Raw genomic sequence first — 15,832 nt, 5'->3', positions numbered from 1 at the left:
GCGTTAATTTGTTTTTTGTCATTTACTTCCATGGTAATATAATACAAACTATAAGGTTCTAAATGTATATTAATTTAATTAAGAAAATATGAAAAATCCAGCGTTAGCGTCAGTTCTGGCAGGTCATGTCAGTCAAGCTTGCATCAGCTGACTCCCAGGTGACTCGCGTCAACCTATAGGAATACGACGCCTATCACAGCATTCATATATAAACTCCTCAGGATTATCAGCAGCTATCACATTTCTCAGGAGCAAATTACCCTCCTCCATCTCCAGCTCCTCCTCTTGTCAGTCAGGATTTGGCTTATGATTCCTTGAATCAGACTAATTCTTGGAATATGTGTACGTTAAATTATGACATTAATGATATCTGCATATGTTGGTTCTGTTCTGTTACCCTGGGGGGGGGGGTTATTGCTGCTCTCCCTGCTCTTCTCCATGCTAGGCTGCATGGATGCGCAGGGAGTTCTTGCCCAGAACAGAGCCATACCGCCAATACAAACTCTATGCATTATCAGTCATATTTGACGATAGTGATCCTGACAGAAACTGAACTAGATTTGTGATGTTAATAACTGTGGAAACATATTAATAAATAAATTTTATATAAAATGGTAATGTTAACTAACATCTGATTGTGTAGCAGAGATTAGGTGTAGCAAGTCTATGAGTTCTCAATTTTTTGTGGCAACAGTTCAGACCAAAATGTTGGCTTTAAAAAGCCATAGAACATAATCAGGCCCTTAAGGATTTTCCTTAATGATTAATGTGAGAGGATCTGGCAACACTAGGCAAAACCGAATCTAGTGTGGGTGAAGAGTGACATGGAGCTGGATGGATTAGGTCTCTCAAAAGAAGTTAGTGTTCTTTGCTACCTTGAATGTTTAAAAGACAGAGGCCAGTTTGCTATAATTCTCGTAAGTCTTATTTAAAAGATGATAGGCTCTTAATTTGTGCTTTTCCATAACACTGATATACAAATGTACTTTTGGAGCTAATATTTCATGAAGCTGTTTTTGTGCTTGTCTGTCTGCCTGTGTGCACGTTTGCGCACATTTTTGTATATGTGGCTTTCTTTCTTTCTGGATGTGCCCAAGACCTCTCTTTCTCTCCATCTCTGCACATTCTTTGTTTTTTTTTCCTGCTTTCTGTATTTCTGTAAAGTCCCCTGTTCACCTTGTTGTAAATAATGGTCACCGTTAGGGTTAACGGTTAGACTCGCATGCTATATTTTACTTTCCCAGGTCTCAAACCGTTTTCTCATTTTCTCTCTCTTTTTTCCTTCTTATATTTTTCAGCCTCTGTAACAGATGTTATCAATCTGAGAGATGTCTGTTCCACTCTGTCCTGAGTCAGTAAAGCACTTTTAAATGAGACTGTCGGACAAAACAAAATCACTTTTAACTGGAGTGTAGAGAGACCAGACACTTCGGTTGACAACAGAAGTAAATGACTCGATTGAAGCCATGCCCAGCCACTATGTCTATGTGTGTGTGTGTGTGTGTATGTATATATATGTCTGTGTATTAATATTTACACTACCATTTAGAAGTTAGGGCTCAGTAAGATTTTTTTTTTTTTTTAAGAAATTAATACATTTATTCAACAAGGACACATTAAATTAATCAAAAGTAACAGTAAAAACTTTATAATATAACCCAAAATAAATGTTCTTTTGAACTTACTATTTATCAAAGAAAAAAATGATCATAGTGTAAACAAAAGTTTCTTGGGCAACAAATCAGCATATTAGAATGATTTCTGAAAATTCAGTTTCCCATCACAGGAGTAAATAACGTGTGTATGTGTGTATTTTTATACATACACACCTTTATACTGAGCACTTCAAATGAAAGACAGACATTGGCGTTGATATAATAATACTGTATATACACGCATAAACTATTACATTCTTCACAGACATGCATAGACATTCTCCATTCATAACACATGCAACCCCACACAAACACACACATGCTGGAGTTGATGACTACCACATGGCAGGAAGAGGATAGTGTTGTGGGCTGGACAAGGAGACCCCTACTGGTGTTACTATAATACCTCCCCCAATAACAGTGTAATTTATATGTGTGAGTGTGTGTATGTAAGACCGTGATCCTTCCTGTTTCATTCAACCCCCTGGCTCTTCATCCCCCCCGGCTCTTCTAGGCCCAAATCCTGAAGTTTGTGGGAGTGTTTTAGGGGGAGTGAGTAAGTCAGAGAATGTGTGTAGAAAAAAACAGCATTCTAAGAAGTTACACTACAGGAGCTATTTTTAGAGAACAGCAGTAAATGAGCTATATATTTCTCATGATGTATGTAGGGGGTGTTTGTGTGGAAAACTGAAAGAGAAAAGTGTTAACTCTTGAGACCAATGGTTTGAAACCACATTTATTGATGGATGACTTTCTTTTCTTTTCCTGTACTCATCTGCTCTCTTCCTCTCCTACTCACAGATCCACATATTAAGGTCAGCGGAAAGAGGGAAGATGTGCGAGAGGCCAAAGAGAAAATAATGTCCGTTCTTGACACAAAGGTAACAGCTAGGCATATGTTTGTCATGGTAACTGCAGGAAAAATCTGGTCTTTATGGGTTCACTACAAAAACCCATTTTCTATATCAGTATGTTTTTTCTTATTTCCTAGTGTAAGGATGTTAATATATAAACATCTTTAAAAGCTAAATTGCATAAGATATTAGAAGAGAATATTTATTTTTCTTACCCCTTTGAGAAATATTTTTTCTTGTTCTAAGCATAAATATTTTGTTTTCTATCAATCAAAAGTTTGGGGTCGATGAGATCTTTTTTTAGTTTATTACCAAGACTGCATTTATTTGTTTAAAAATACAGTAAAACAGTAATGTTTTGTAATTTAAAATCATGTTTTTCTATTTAAATAAATTATTTTAAAATGTAATTTATTCCCATGATGGCTTAGCTGAATTTTCAGCATCATTACTCCAGTCTTCAGTGTCACATGATCCTTCAGAAATATGCTGATTTGATGCTCAAGAAACATTTCTAATTATTATTAATGTTGAAAACAGTTGTGCTGCTTTATATGTTTGTGTGATACATTTGTTCAGGATTCACTGATGAATAGAAAGTTCTTTCTTTACCATCTCTGCTGATCAATTTAATGCCCTTTGGCTACATAAAAATATTAATTTCTTCAGAAAATAAAAAAATTTCTGAACGTTTTAAAACATTTTGAAAAACTATTAAACGTTAGTGTACCTGAATGCAGTATAATAAGAGTTTTGAACAGGGATAAATGATTTTGATTCAGCTTTGAAAAGTTTCCATGAATGCTGTGTTGTGACCTTTGACACCTACAGAGTAATCGTGTGACCCTGAAGATGGACGTATCGCACACAGAACACTCACATGTTATTGGGAAAGGAGGGAATAACATCAAACGAGTTATGGAAGAGACAGGCTGTCACATACACTTCCCTGACTCCAACAGGCACAGCCAGGGGGAAAAGAGCAACCAGGTACAGACACACACAAATACAACGGACCCAACCAAGACCAGCAACTTGTGATACATTGTTTTCCATACCCATTTTCAGAATCTCCATTTTTTTTATTTTAGTAAGTGTTCACCCTAAAATGATAATTCTGTCATGTACTGGTGCTTGTGTTCTTTCAAACCTACTAGCAGAGGGAAAATTACTTACATTTTTGTCTTTTCTACACAAAAATATTAAATAGAGGGTGAATACATGATGACAGATTTTTTGTTTTTGCATGAATTATCCCTGCTATGGGAATATGTTTAGTTCTTTGTGCTAATTTAGCAAACACGCAGCAAATCTCTTCCGTCCAGCCAACTTTTACTATCCAGCAGTGGCTGAACTCTAGCTGAATCATTTTATTGGCTGAGGGACATGAGGCAGTTTGTATTGGCTGGAGGATGATAACGGTTTGGAGCATGATGGATCTGATTGGCTGTTGGACGGCTCTCAGGTTTAAATAGACTGCTGAGTGGCCTGACGAGGCGTGCAGACAGTTTGGAATGTTAGTAGCGTATACACGAGCACGCATGCACAAACATTGACTTCAGAGCCAAACCAGATGGACTCTCTGAACTGGGCTGAAGCACCTGGTTCCAAAACGGGATTAATTCTCACAGGCCTTGATTAAACGTGTAGTCGTCAGGATGAAATGATGGAAATAAAATAGAAAAACTAGCAGGACCTTTAATTAAGGTTTTTAGGCTGGCCCACTGCCACACACATACTCCTATTTAATGTTTTGATGGGTAATAAATCAGGTTTCTGGACGTGACACTGTGTCTTGTTTAAGATAACAAAAAAATTCTTACAGGATGAGAGAAAGAAATAAACAGCTGCACATATTATGAAAAAAGATCATGAAGAACAATCGTTTCTTTGTCCCCTTTTTCTGTTTCTGTCAGGTGTCGATAGCGGGGCAGCTGACTGGTGTAGAGGCAGCACGAGTTAAAATACGGGTGAGACTTTGTGTGTGTTTTATGAGCTTGCTTTCTCTTTCACTTGTCACTGTGTGCAGGCCAGGGGTTTTAAAACTTTTTGGTGATCCCCTTGTGAAGAACCACCCACTTAGGCATCTATCCTGTGTATTTTTAGATATAAAGGCCCATTTACAATGTAGCAAGGATTACATTAAAAAAATTTGTAATTGCACTAAATCCAAAGTGCAATATAATCTATAAAATATTTAAAGCCAGTTCACACTGCACAGACAAACACCAACAAACATATTTGTTGGGTTTTGTCTGATCAGTGTGTTACCCCTGTCGGCGTTTGTTGGAGTTGGTCTGAGTTTGACTGACCATGTTCAATCAGTGTTTCTTGGTGTCTGTTGGGGCAGTGTGAACATGACAGTTATTTTTCATAAAATTCTAAATCCAACTGCCTACTTGTTTGTTGGCGTTTGTCTATGTGGTGTGAATTGGCCTTTACCAAAGTCCCTTAAAGACAAGTCATTTCACTCAGCGGCCATCTTTGAAACGCTCCTCGGGCAATCAAGTGTAGCTCCTATCTCTTTGAAAGGGGAAACATCAAATTCTCCAAAGCTGTTCGCCAAGCTTTTGATTAGATTTCATATTTGAAATCACTAATGAAATCTGACAATAACTGTCTCATAAATTTTGTTTCTAAACGCTCGAATCATGACAAAAAAACTATATTTTTCAGGCTGGATCAAGCTAATGCCAGTTGTGTCTCATTTCGGAGGTGCGCGTCTGACTTTCTATAGGAGCTGGAGCTTTACCAATTTACCAATCGCCGATTGGCTCTTATTTAGAAGGCGGGACTTATGTCGCCATATTGCACATTGCAATTTTAGCCTATTCAAAACAATACGAGTGACGCGTCTTGTGTTATTCTATAGTCTTTGCCTTTACTTGTAAATATGCACAATTAAGTTGACAGTATATCTTTTTTCTAAGCACTATTAGATGTATAAACCTGAAGAGAAACCCTTTCACTTTAATTTAAATGTATTTTTAAGCCATATAACAGAAGTTTTGCTGAGGATTTTGCCTTAAAACACCCACATTTTCTCAAACCCATATTAATATATTACTACATCGATATATTTAGCTACTTAATTAATAACTTAACACAATAATCTGGACAGCCCTGTTTTTCCTTTTTAATTTTCTGTTGGCCCCCCCTAACGCCTCCTTGTGGTCCAGTTTGAAAGGCCAATCATAGATTAGGGGCTTTATGTGCTGCACCCTAGTGGTTAAAAATGTCATAATTTCTTGTTCTGTGTTGTCTTTAAGTCGTCTGTTGTTTTCTACTCAAAAGCATCATTCTTCCCCATCCTCTCTGTAGGAGCTGTTGCCGTTGATGCTGATGTTTGAATGCAGTGGGGTGGTGCAGCATGTGGACTGTAGCTCTTCTGTAGTTCAGCATATCTCCCACACTTGCAATGTCTCCATCTCCTTCAAACCACCCTCCCGTCTCTATGGCAACACCGCCATCGTCCGTGGCAACCAGAACAATGCCAGTGGCGTTAAGGTGAGGCATGAAGTGATAGACAAGAATGAATGCTGCTACTGAAAGAGATGGTGACTGTTTTTTATTATTGTATTTTATAATTTTATTGAATCTGTTTTATTATAATTAATGTAATATTATACATTATTATGCTTGTATTAAGCTATGAAGTATTTATGATTATATAATAAAATTTGATAATAATGTAAGATACCATAAATATTGTTTACATACATGCATATTTTTATATATATATATATATATATATATATATATATATATATAAGGGGGAAACATACAACATTGTTCAAATGTTTAGGATAAGTAATTTTTTTTTTTTTTTTTTTTTTTTTTTTTTCTGTAAAAAGTTATATCATTTATTCCTGTCATGGCAAACATGATCCTTCAAAAATCATTCTAATATGCTGATTTGCTGCTCAGGAAACTTTATTTATTTATTATTATGAATGTTGAAAACAGTTGTGCTGCTTAATATTTTTGTGAAAACTGTGATACATATTTTTTCAGGATTCTTTGATGAATAAAAAACATTTGTGACAGTGTAAAAGTAGAATGAAGATTGTTTGATCAGTTTAATGCATTCTTGCTGACTTTAAGTATTAATTTCTTTAATAAGAAATCTTACTGACCCCAAACTTTTGAACGATAGTGTTAAAACCGTTTCGATTGAACTAAAATAAATGGTAAAGGCATGGTAAAAAGACAGTTTTAACATGATGATCTCCCTATACCAAACAATAAAATTGTAAAATCTGAATTTCTTAGTGAAAGTCAACCCTGCATGTAGTGGACCCAAAAACAATCAAAACCTCTTACTGAAGTGGCGTTCATTAGCAGATATGAAATGAGCAGAGCTCTTAAGTAGAAGAAGGAATGAAACTAGGTCATTTCATGAAATGGAGAGATTTAGTTTTCGAGTAGAGCTGCCAGAAATGAAACTGAAAACAGCAGCCTCCACCACATAATATAAGACATTACAAGAGATGGGCGACGGTTTTATTAGTGTAAGCTCACATGCTGGCATCCCTGTGTGTTTTTGTGCAACTGCAGATCTATATCAAGTGTGTGCTAACATATTTGTGTGTTTCAGCGTGGTACGGCTTTGTTATTGGAGCACCTCGCTGGGTCTTTGGCCAGCTCAGTGCTGGTCAGCACACAACTGGACATCGCACCCCAGCACCACCACTTCCTTTTGGGCCGCAACGGAGCCAATGTCAAGCACATTAACCAGTGCACTGGAGCCCATATACACTTCCCCGAGCTCAACACGCACACCAGCCGCTCTGCTGTCTACATACAGGGCAGCATTGATGCCGTATGTGCAGCTAGACAGCAGCTTATGGTATGGCAACAGTTTATCTGCCTTTTTTCTGTTTTGTCTTGTGCTCTTTAATTTAATATCTCTCTCTATATTTGTGGCCAATCTGAAAAACAGAACACATGTTATGTTGAAAGAGATGACATCGAAAAAGATGTTTGGATGAGAATCACTAAGTACTGGCAGATGATGAGACTCATACCGGGCTGGCTGAAGACCTTGAGGCTTTAGCAACGTGCCCGACCAGAGGGATTTCAAGCCTCTTGCCAGATTTATTCTTCTCTGCTCCTGTTCCTCTCTTTTTTTTCATAACAGGAAATGCAGATTTAGCCATGCTGCCATTTCAGACTACAGTCTAATCTTAGAGGTCCCATAATAGACATATGCAAAACTACATTTTCAAAATAAATTAGTCGGTGGATTGCCTGAAGGACTAATTGTCTAATCAGCAATGTTATTTTAGTATTATTTATATACTATTATATTATTTATTAATATTTTGAATTAGCTTTTATTTTTATACTTCAGGTTTTCATTTTAGTTTTAGAAGTGTTATGAGCTTGTCATTTTTATTATTATTATTTTTTATTTTATTTATTTATTTTATATTTTTGTTTAGCTTAAATTTATTTTAATTTATTTTTTTCAGGTTTTGTAATTTTAGTACTTCAACTTGGCCTTATTTTATTTCAGTTATTAAGTATAATAAGCTTAACACTTCTGCTTTTAAATATTAAAAAATATATATATATCACCCCCTTCACTTCTATTGTAAGTGCCTAACCGTAACCTTGATTTTTGCCTTTTTTAAATATTGAAAAAATATGTGGTAAAAAATAATAAATACATTATATTAAATATAAGCATTATAAATAAATAAATAAATAAAAAATGTAATTTGAGTTTAACCTATACATTCCTTTAAGGAAACCCATTATAGTCTATTTTTAGGTTCATAAGGTAAAAGTTTGTGATTTTTTTTTTTTTTTTTTTTTTTTTTTTTGGAATTGATTTGTATGTGTGATTGAATGCATGTATTCTTTAGGGGTGTCTTCCATTGGTGCTGCTGTTTGACATTAAGGAGGAGACAGAGGTGGCATCTCAGGTCGTCACTACACTTATGGAGCAGCTAGACGTCTTCATCAGTATTAAACCCAAACCGAAACAACCCAGCAAGGTAACAAAAGCCTAGCTCTTTTGTGTATATGTGGTACATTTAGCCTTTGTCACTGACTATACATTTTCCTTACAGTCTGTGATAGTGAAGAGTGTGGAAAGGAATGCTGGGAGTATGTATGAGGTACGCAGGATCCTGTTGGGGCTGGAGTCCAGCAGTGTGCCCTCTTCTATCAACCATGTCTCTGCTAATGGACATGCTCCTGCCTCCCCTCCCCTGATTGGCTCCATTGGACTGGACACCCTAGCTTCAGCTGAACTGAGGCTAAGAACTCTGGGTAATGTAGTTAGTGTTTGTATATATGTAGTGTAGCCAAGTATGGTGTCCCGTACTCAGAATTTGTGCTCTGCATTTCACCCATCCAAGTGCACACACACACAGCAGTGAGTATTGAACACACACCCGGAGCAGTGGGCGGCCATTTTTTTGCTGTGGCAGTTGGGGGTTAGGTGCCTTACTCAAGGGCACCTCAGTTTTGGATAATGAGAGTGGAAGAAAGCGCTGTTCATTAGGCCACATCTGCCCCTATATATGATGACTTAACCACAGTGTAAGGTACATTTATGATATAAAAGCAATTCATTTGAATGTGTATTCTAAGTAAGGCCCGTTTGTATCAATACAACATACACAGTCCCGCTTTAGCTCTGCAGTCACTATAATTACTACTGTCTGTGTTCGCAGATTACAACTCATGCTGCCAAACAGCTCCATAATTAGCTATAGCTGTGTGTGTATGTGTGTATTTGTGTTTGCCTGTTTTCCATATTCACTCACACACTATTTGTGTGACTTAAAACGGCCCCCTTTGTTGTTCTCAAGACTTAGTTGTGCATATTTGCAGTACAGTTACATTTAGGATCAGTAAGATAATAGTAATTAAAGGTTAACAGTTATGCTGGTAACAATAGCTTTGTTTCAAAACCTAAAAAGCTGTCTACCTAGATAACTTTTATAACATGGTAGGTTGCCTTGTAAGATATCTCTTTCTGACCAAATCAAGGCAGCATCACGTGTAATTTATGGTTAAGACAATGCCAGAATACATTATTACAACAAAAATGATCAAAGATTACACAAGTCAAATGGGTTGTGGGAAATGTTGAAAATAATACAATAAAATTATATATTTTTTTTAAAGAATGTAATTTATTTATTTTATAATTTAAAATGTATTATTTCATGCAACATTTGTGTTTTTTTTTTTTTTGTGTGCTCATTAAGAGTATCAAATTATTAGCTTAGCAACATGCTAATGTTTGAAAATTGTTTTGTAGGGGAATTTTACAGTTAAAGACCCAAAAGACCAGATATGTTGAATAAAGACCCGGAGTCAAAGTTTTAAAAAATTATTAAATTGAAGAGAATTTTACTGAAGAATTGTTTGCAGTTTCATCAGCAGAAGCCAGCTTCAGGTCTCACAAGGAGTTCGTAGGCCGCTCTGCGTACATTCACATTTCCACAACAATTATACTCTAACAGAGTCAACTAACTACGTCATTACTTCAGGTTGAATGATTCTGATTGGCTAAGAAAAATAGACAAATTTGGTAATCTTCCACACATGGACATATAGTCAGAAGCATATCTCCATTCGTTACGGTGCTGACAAGGGGACTCTGGATTTAGGTACTGGATGTCCTTTTGGGGTCATGACATGGCGTCTGCTGGTCTCAAGCAGAGTGCCAGTTGTCCACCAGTACAAAGGACCTGCGCAGAACACTTAGCGCACATACACAGATACACATGTTTTACAGCTTCTTCAAGGTTAAAGTTGATCTGAGCTCTGTTCTGAGCAGGAAACTTTCCCAAAACATACTGATAACATGTTTTGATATTTACATGGCACTCTCTCTTCTGTCTCTGTTTCTTCAGCTGGTATTCTAAGGTCTGTCAGCCCCATTCCTAATGGTTCCCCAAACTGTGTTCTTAATGGACACGGCTTGAGCATTCAGAAAGGAGCAGTGAAGAACGCGCAACACATTCATACACCTGCTCACACACACTCCCACACATCTGCTCACACTGCTTCACTCTGGGCCAGTGCGCTTAGTTCAACAGCTAACACATCAGGTGAGTGCACGCTCTTGTAAATCTTGTATATTTTTTTTTATGTTTGTTATATAACCCTCTCTCTCTGTCCCTGGCTCAGGGTTTTCCACAGAGCTGATGTTGCAGTCAGTGTCTCAGACGACTCTCAGTGGTCTTCTGCTCTCAGGGGTCCAGAGTCAAGCACACGCTCACACACCATCCCCACCACCTGGACTTCCACCAATACACAAACCAGCCAATGCAGAAACTCTCAACGGACATGTGAGGAACTTCTCTTTATCAAAGTTACTATGTGTGCATCTGCTTTGTTTTTGACTCAGTATGCTCCCTGTGTATGTTTATGCTGGATGCTGTATATGTTGCAGCTCGCAAATTCTGTGTACAGCCGAATCTCCTCTGTGTCACTAAACCCCACCCACAGTGACACAGCCCAGGAAGTCATTGGACACTCCCAATCTGAATCCATTTCTAATAAATCTACAGATGAAGGTACAGAACACAATCTTCCTCTATCTCTCTGCCTGTCTATCTATCTATCTGTTTGACTGCCTGTCTGTCTGTCTATCTATCTATCTATCTAGCAGGCATTTTTTGCACCCTTGGTTCACTGTGTACAGTATTGATTCAATATAATATTCATTATCTGTGTGTGTGTGTGTGTGTACTGTATGTTTATATCAGGCTCAGATACATTTGTTGAAGTGGGCATGCCCAGAAGCCCATCTCACTCAGCCAATGGGAGTGAGCTGAAGCAGATGCTGGCCTCTTGCACAGTGTCGTCAGGGAAACTTCTACAGAGAACCAAGAACTCACTTCTTCAGTATGTTCAGTCATAAAATGACCTTATATTATAATGTCATTTCTGTGTAACATCATGTAAAAGTTTATTAAACAAGGTTACACTGCAGCTATGAAGTGCCGCTTAAATTTTGTTTGTGTGTGCAGTGTTGAGTGTGTGTTGGCCGATTCTGATTGTGAGAATTCAATGGCTGATAAAAGAGCACCAGGAAGTGAGAGAGCTGCAGAAAGACGACTTGGACCGCATATGCAGGTTTATATACACATACACACACTGCACTCGTATACAAGTGTACACAATCTAAACATATTTACACGGAATTTGTGTTTGAATGATTTTCAGGCTTTTGACTATGAGAAAAAGAAGCTACTGGCCACCAAAGGTAAGCAAAGACTTGATCTTTCAATTTCACATCTAAACGTGAAAATGTACATAAATAAAATGTGATATGAGATCGCTGGTTAGGTTGTTGTTAAACAGTTGTGCTGTTTTGTATAGCCATGCTGAAGAAGCCGGTTGTGACAGAGATTCGGACTCCCACAGATACCTGGAGCGGATTGGGCTTCTCTAAATCAATGCCAGCGGAGAGCATGAAAGAGCTGCGCAGGGCACACCATGTGCCGTATAAACCCAGCATGAGCACAACTTATGAGGTACAAACTCACTGGTTCACAGTCACATGCAGCCGCAATTCAGTTCAGCTTAAATGAAGCCACATCTAAAGGTTTTGATAAAGATCTCTTTAGTTTCTCTGAGGTTTTCAAAGTTGCTTTTTTGTGTTTTCCAGGACTCTCATCTCTCTGTGTCACACTCTGGTAGCCAGGAAGGTTTGGGTAATGACACAAAATCCGATAATTGGGGGGATTTGAATGGGAATGTTAACATCAATGGGAACGGACTGTCAGGAAATTCAGAATTTTCCCCTGCTGTCAGCAGCCCAAAGAGAATCAAGAACAAATCTTGTAAGACTAAAGATTTTGTACTCATTGAACTTTCTTCTAAACTTGAAGCAACAAATTTACTGCATACTCACTGGTTCTGTTTTTCTCCTCATCTTTGTGTTTGGGTCAGTAGGTGAGCAGTATCTCAGCAGCAGTAATTATATGGACAGTATCTCTATGTCTGGCAGTAATGGCTGCTCTCTCAGCTCCTCTCTAAAAGGAACAGATCTACCGGAGCTCTTCAGCAAACTCGGTCTCGGCAAATATACAGACATCTTCCAGCAGCAGGAGGTAATTTATTAACATTTGAATGATGATTTTAGTTTTGCATAAAAGGAATTACCAGTGTGCAGTGCAGTGCAATGCAATTCAAAAAACAGATGTGTTTGCATAATTACTCAAAATATATTGATATTTATATTAATTTTTTTTGTAAAAATATATATTTAAATATAAATTATATGTTGTTTATTTACTGAAACAGCGTGAAAAACATGCTTTGATTATTTGTTTTTACTTCCTCCATTAAACATTTTGAATCTAATTGGAAATAAAGTATGAAGTTTTGCTAGTTCTCCTTGCAAGAGCAATAATAATGAACAAATGTGGATTAGTGGATATTTGTTTCTGCCTTTTGTAAATGTACAATTATATGTGTATGTCTGTATGTTGTTGTCTTATAGATTGATCTGCAAACATTTGTTACACTAACGGATCCAGATCTGAAGGAACTGGGAATCACAACTTTTGGTGCTCGCAGGAAAATGTTACTGGCGATCTCAGGTCAGTCAAATTTGTGTTTAAGATACAGATCAAAAGATAAACCAAAATAAAGGATGTGGAAAGAATAGGATGACATAACAGACTTGTTCACCACAGTAACCTGAGAAAAAAAAAAATACAGTAATTTTAATTTTATTTATTTGCTGAATAAATTTACATCATTTTCTATATTTGATAATATTGTGTAATCTGTTTGTATTATATATAAACTCAGCAAAAAATGAAACGTCTTCTCATTTTCAGCTGCTTTTATTTCCAGCAAATTTCTTAACGTGTAAATATTCGTATAAACATAAACTGAAAAATTTCAAAGAAATTTAATGAACAAAAATGGAATAATGAGTCCCTATCAAAAGTAGCAGTCAGTATCTAGTGTGGTCACCAGCGGCTTTAAGTATTAGTTCCACGGTGCATCTTATCCTTATGGACTGCAGCAGATTTGCCAGTTCTTTCTTTGAGATGTTACTCCACTCTTTCACCAAGGCATTTGCAAGTTCTCAAATATGCCTAAGGGGCACATGGTTACACATGGTTTGGCACTGCAAGGACGATCAACTGTCCTTCCTGTCTCCCTGTTGCTCTGTCTCTCACCGTGTCCTAATCAGGTGCTATGCGATAAGATTCCAGTGACAAGCAATTTGTCTGCCCCTGTTTTATAGTCTATTGTCTGCCCACACCAGATGAGACTCGTCTACGAGGCTGCGATTAGAAATTACAGCCAAATGAAATACATAATCAAATTCATAAATATTTCACCATTTTAACATTATTAAAAATACATGCAGTGTGACTGAAACAGTCTGTCATAGAATAGACTTGTTCACATTGAGTTTCACAGTTTCTTATTTCTTTTAATTTATTTTCAAGAAGGTGAATTATCCATTGTCGCTTTCAGTATGGCTATAAAGGTCATGAAAATTTATATTCAAACTCATGTTAGACGCTTTTAACATAAATAAAGCACATAAACAGTACCTGAGATTATCATTGTCACACTTCGTATGATGTTGTTCCAGCTGTGACATTGCAGAAAAAAGAAACTGTTTCTAAAATAGAATTGTTGAGTATTGTAAATATTTAAACCTTTTCCAATAAAGATCTGTAAGGCTTATTTGGATTTTACAAAATTATCTTTAAAAGGGACCTATTAGGCAAAATTCACTTTTATAAGGTGTTTAAACACAGATGTGTGTCCACAGTGTGTCTAAACAATCAGCCTATAATGGTAAAAATCCACCCACTCCCTTTTTATAATCTCCATAAATTATAAACAGTCTCTCCAAAGGAGCAGTTCCAGATTTCCCACTATTCTTACGTAAGAGGGAATCTGCCTTATTAGCTTAAATCCTCCCCTGAGTGAGCTGAACACAGTCCGCCATGTTTATCTCATTGCCAGAGCATTTAACAACAGCATTCAAGTAAGAAATGTATTCTTATTAAAGCTACTAAAGTTATTCAGTCAAGAGCAGTTTTTCAGTTTTTCTTTTGTTGTTTGATTCATATTAACGGCATATACAGCAGTGGGTACTGTATATTACACTGCTGTCACTTTAATACACAGATCTAATATACACAAATGCGATTTCTTTCCGTTGTTTACGTTCACTGACATAACCGTCTGTGTTTGTGAACTCTGTGTGTATTTGACCGTTTAGGTGCAATAAGACGTGTAAGAGAAATCAGATGTGTGCGCTCAGAAAACCCTATATCAGAAGTTTAAACTGCTCTGGCATTAAAACGCACGCAAATAATTAACTTTCATGATAATTAACTTTCAACTTCAATGTCACGTGAGCGTAGCCGTGATGGAGATGATAATCAAAATCAAACAGATGGTACTTTTTGCAGAGTATCTGAGGCAGCCTCCACCCTCTTCTGGAGAGCAGGGTGGGGATCAGCAGCTCATTTGCATTTAAAGATATATGCATATATTCCTTCCACTCAAAAATGGGCATTTACAACATGGTATAATAAATGATCTGTGGGGTATTTTGAGCTGAAACTTCACAGACACAAACTACACCAGAGACTTATATTACATCTTTAAAAAAGGGACATAATAGGTTCCCTTTAAAATACAGTATCCTGAAAAAGGGACGTTTCTTTTTTGCTGAGTTACAGTCAAACCAAAATGTATTCAGACACCTTGAACATTTAATCCATTAATACAGTTTATTCACTATAGTTTAAAAAAATGGTAATAAAATATGACAAGATCTCAGAATTAAACTGTGTCAGAAAAAAATCATCTTAATTATGTCAGATAACACTTAAGCAAAACATGGTAAGGTCAAAGTGTGAATAATTTTGGGTTTCAAATTTTTATAAATTTTACTGTATGAAGACATTTTGGGTATAATATGTCACAGTTTACTTTATTTTGCTATCCTCACTTACATAAATGAACTATAGTGTCCTGCACCCACTAGTAAAAATATATCAAAAATGTCTGAATATTTTTTGGTTTCACTATATATATTAGTTTTTGACCAAGAAAAAAAATCTGTAATAGATTCATAGTGTATATGAAATTGGAACAGTATTTAGTACCTTTGCTCCAAACGTCTGTCATCATTTACTTCTTGGTGTGATGTGTGTCAGTGACTGTCCTAGCATAGCTGCCTAATGCTTATGTAGAGTTTAACTTGCAAAGCTCCATTTGAGTTAGGATGCTGCCTTAGAATGCAGCTGCCTATGTAGGGGGAGCAGCAGCTTATTAGGTTTAGGAATGAAGCTCACGTGTTTA

At 36.8% G+C, this 15,832-nt stretch overlaps 1 protein-coding gene across 4 annotated transcripts in view; it reads left to right on the top strand.

Annotated features, from left to right (window-relative positions):
• The window catches only part of bicc1a (BicC family RNA binding protein 1a), a 37,394-nt gene that overhangs the window by 19,371 nt on the left and 2,191 nt on the right, over window positions 1-15,832 (top strand). Inside the window, exons 4-20 of one of the 4 annotated variants that reach the window (XM_051868432.1) lie at window positions 2,457-2,536; window positions 3,341-3,499; window positions 4,426-4,479; window positions 5,831-6,016; window positions 7,107-7,358; window positions 8,380-8,511; window positions 8,587-8,788; window positions 10,387-10,584; window positions 10,664-10,824; window positions 10,929-11,052; window positions 11,245-11,383; window positions 11,509-11,614; window positions 11,705-11,744; window positions 11,861-12,015; window positions 12,150-12,324; window positions 12,437-12,594; window positions 12,987-13,086. In XM_051868432.1, coding sequence (XP_051724392.1) covers window positions 2,457-2,536; window positions 3,341-3,499; window positions 4,426-4,479; window positions 5,831-6,016; window positions 7,107-7,358; window positions 8,380-8,511; window positions 8,587-8,788; window positions 10,387-10,584; window positions 10,664-10,824; window positions 10,929-11,052; window positions 11,245-11,383; window positions 11,509-11,614; window positions 11,705-11,744; window positions 11,861-12,015; window positions 12,150-12,324; window positions 12,437-12,594; window positions 12,987-13,086 — 2,421 coding nt within the window. Of the gene's footprint in view, window positions 1-2,456; window positions 2,537-3,340; window positions 3,500-4,425; window positions 4,480-5,830; window positions 6,017-7,106; window positions 7,359-8,379; window positions 8,512-8,586; window positions 8,789-10,386; window positions 10,585-10,663; window positions 10,825-10,928; window positions 11,053-11,244; window positions 11,384-11,508; window positions 11,745-11,860; window positions 12,016-12,149; window positions 12,325-12,433; window positions 12,595-12,986; window positions 13,087-15,832 lie in introns of all 4 variants that reach the window. The other 3 variants (XM_051868431.1, XM_051868429.1, XM_051868430.1) reach the window with 3 other exon arrangements.

This window comes from Ctenopharyngodon idella, chromosome 17 (genome assembly GCF_019924925.1).
Source record: "Ctenopharyngodon idella isolate HZGC_01 chromosome 17, HZGC01, whole genome shotgun sequence".
Classification (NCBI taxonomy): domain Eukaryota; kingdom Metazoa; phylum Chordata; class Actinopteri; order Cypriniformes; family Xenocyprididae; genus Ctenopharyngodon; species Ctenopharyngodon idella.
The sequence above is the reverse complement of the archived record's forward strand: the minus strand, read 5'-3'. Positions and strand labels throughout refer to the sequence as shown.